At 54.5% G+C, this 1,577-nt stretch overlaps 1 protein-coding gene across 1 annotated transcript; it reads left to right on the top strand.

Annotated features, from left to right (window-relative positions):
• Positions 1-17: 17 nt before the first annotated feature.
• On the top strand, positions 18-1,566 carry SDRG_13964 (hypothetical protein). Its single transcript, XM_008620065.1, has one exon. It carries the CDS (start codon positions 175-177, stop codon positions 1,513-1,515), a length of 1,341 nt encoding a protein of 446 aa, XP_008618287.1. The 5' UTR covers positions 18-174; the 3' UTR covers positions 1,516-1,566.
• Positions 1,567-1,577: the final 11 nt, after the last annotated feature.

Here is a 1,577-nt window from a genome sequence, read left to right as displayed (position 1 = left end):
ATTCCGGACAAGTACATCTTGGCACCAGCGCCGTCGCAGTGGAAGGAGACCATTTACACCGTGAGTGGCTCCGTCTTATGTCCGGACCAGCCAAGCACGTACCTTGAGACCCTCGAATGGATCATTGGCACCGACGCGTATCAAGACGGCTGTGATGTCCCGTATTCTTCAGCGATGGCCTTTGTACCGCCGCGCGACCACATTCTGTTTGCCGTAACTCTGAGCAACATTGGTGCGACGACCAATGTCACGTCGATTTGTCTTCTCGATAGCCATAGCGACGGAACACATTGCGAGGCCAAAATTCGCGCGGGGCAGGCCTTTCTCCCCTACCTTTCGACACTGCCCAACTGGCGTCCATCTCTCTACGCGGCTATTGACAAGCTCCGGATTGAGTGGGTTCAGTTCGGTCGGGTCAACAAGACAGCACCCATTGAGCTCTTCCACTTGCCGGTTCTTGATCTATCGGACCCGAGTTTTCACTTTTTTGCATGGCTCTTCGTATATGATTGGGCGATGGGCAACCGCGAAGTCATCTCGTTCCAAGGTGATCTAAATACCCTAACCGCCATGGGCAACGACATCACACGACTGGAGCAAACCGTCGACGTGGCGCAACTGCCAACTATCTTTGCTTTCTATGCACTCCAAGCCATCCGATATGTCACCTTCGTCATGATCATGCTCGCAGCCGTCACGTTTGTGTACATTTTACTATCTCGAGGTTACGTCGAGGGTCTCAACATGTTTGAAATGAGTCGCGTCGGCGGCATCGTCTGGGTCGGTCGACCATTGGTCGTGGTTCGGAGTATCACGGCTCTCTGTCTTCTCTCGACTGCCTCGATTGAGCTCCAAACTGACGGTGTCTTCAGCTACTTTGTCACGACGCCCGTTCCGCTCTGGACGACGTGTCTCGCAGCGAATGAAGTCACGTGGCTTGTCGGTATCGTCAACGACATCTCGCTCGTCTGGACGCAAGACCACACGATCGCGTACGCTACCATCAACAGTCTGCTCATGTGGCTCATCTCGGCGCTGCTGGCGACACTGGCGCCGGTCCAGGCCACCATCACAGTATCTCCAACTTGTGAGATTGCTACATTGGACTACCAAGTGGTGTGTGTGGCAGGCAGTGTCGTGATTGGATCACTACAACGACTTCTGACGCTGGTGGGGATCGTGCTAGTCTGCAACGGCGTCTGCTTTGGTCTGGTGCGCTGTCTCTGGAAGCGCGGGCTCCCTCGTGTGAGCTCGTCGATGCTGCTCTGTGGTGGGGCGAAGTACCTCTTTGAGCACGACGACTGGATCCTTGGTGACGTCTACCATCTCGACCGCGCGTCGGCGGTTCTGAATGGGCTCTTGAGCGTTCGGTATCAAAATCAGTGGGTTATATTTGACGTCAAGACGTGGTGCGTTCGCAAGGTTCAGGTCGCGAGCGACCTCCGCGTACGCACGTTCGAAGATATTGTCCTCGTCGATCGTCGCTTTGGACGGACTCTTCCGCTGGGAGAATGAGGGAGCCTGCTTTAACTACTGTACTTCTTTATATACGAGTATATGTTTGCACCCTCAAAGAT

Source organism: Saprolegnia diclina, assembly GCF_000281045.1.
Source record: "Saprolegnia diclina VS20 unplaced genomic scaffold supercont1.65, whole genome shotgun sequence".
NCBI classification, from domain to species: domain Eukaryota; phylum Oomycota; class Saprolegniomycetes; order Saprolegniales; family Saprolegniaceae; genus Saprolegnia; species Saprolegnia diclina.
The sequence above is the reverse complement of the archived record's forward strand: the minus strand, read 5'-3'. Positions and strand labels throughout refer to the sequence as shown.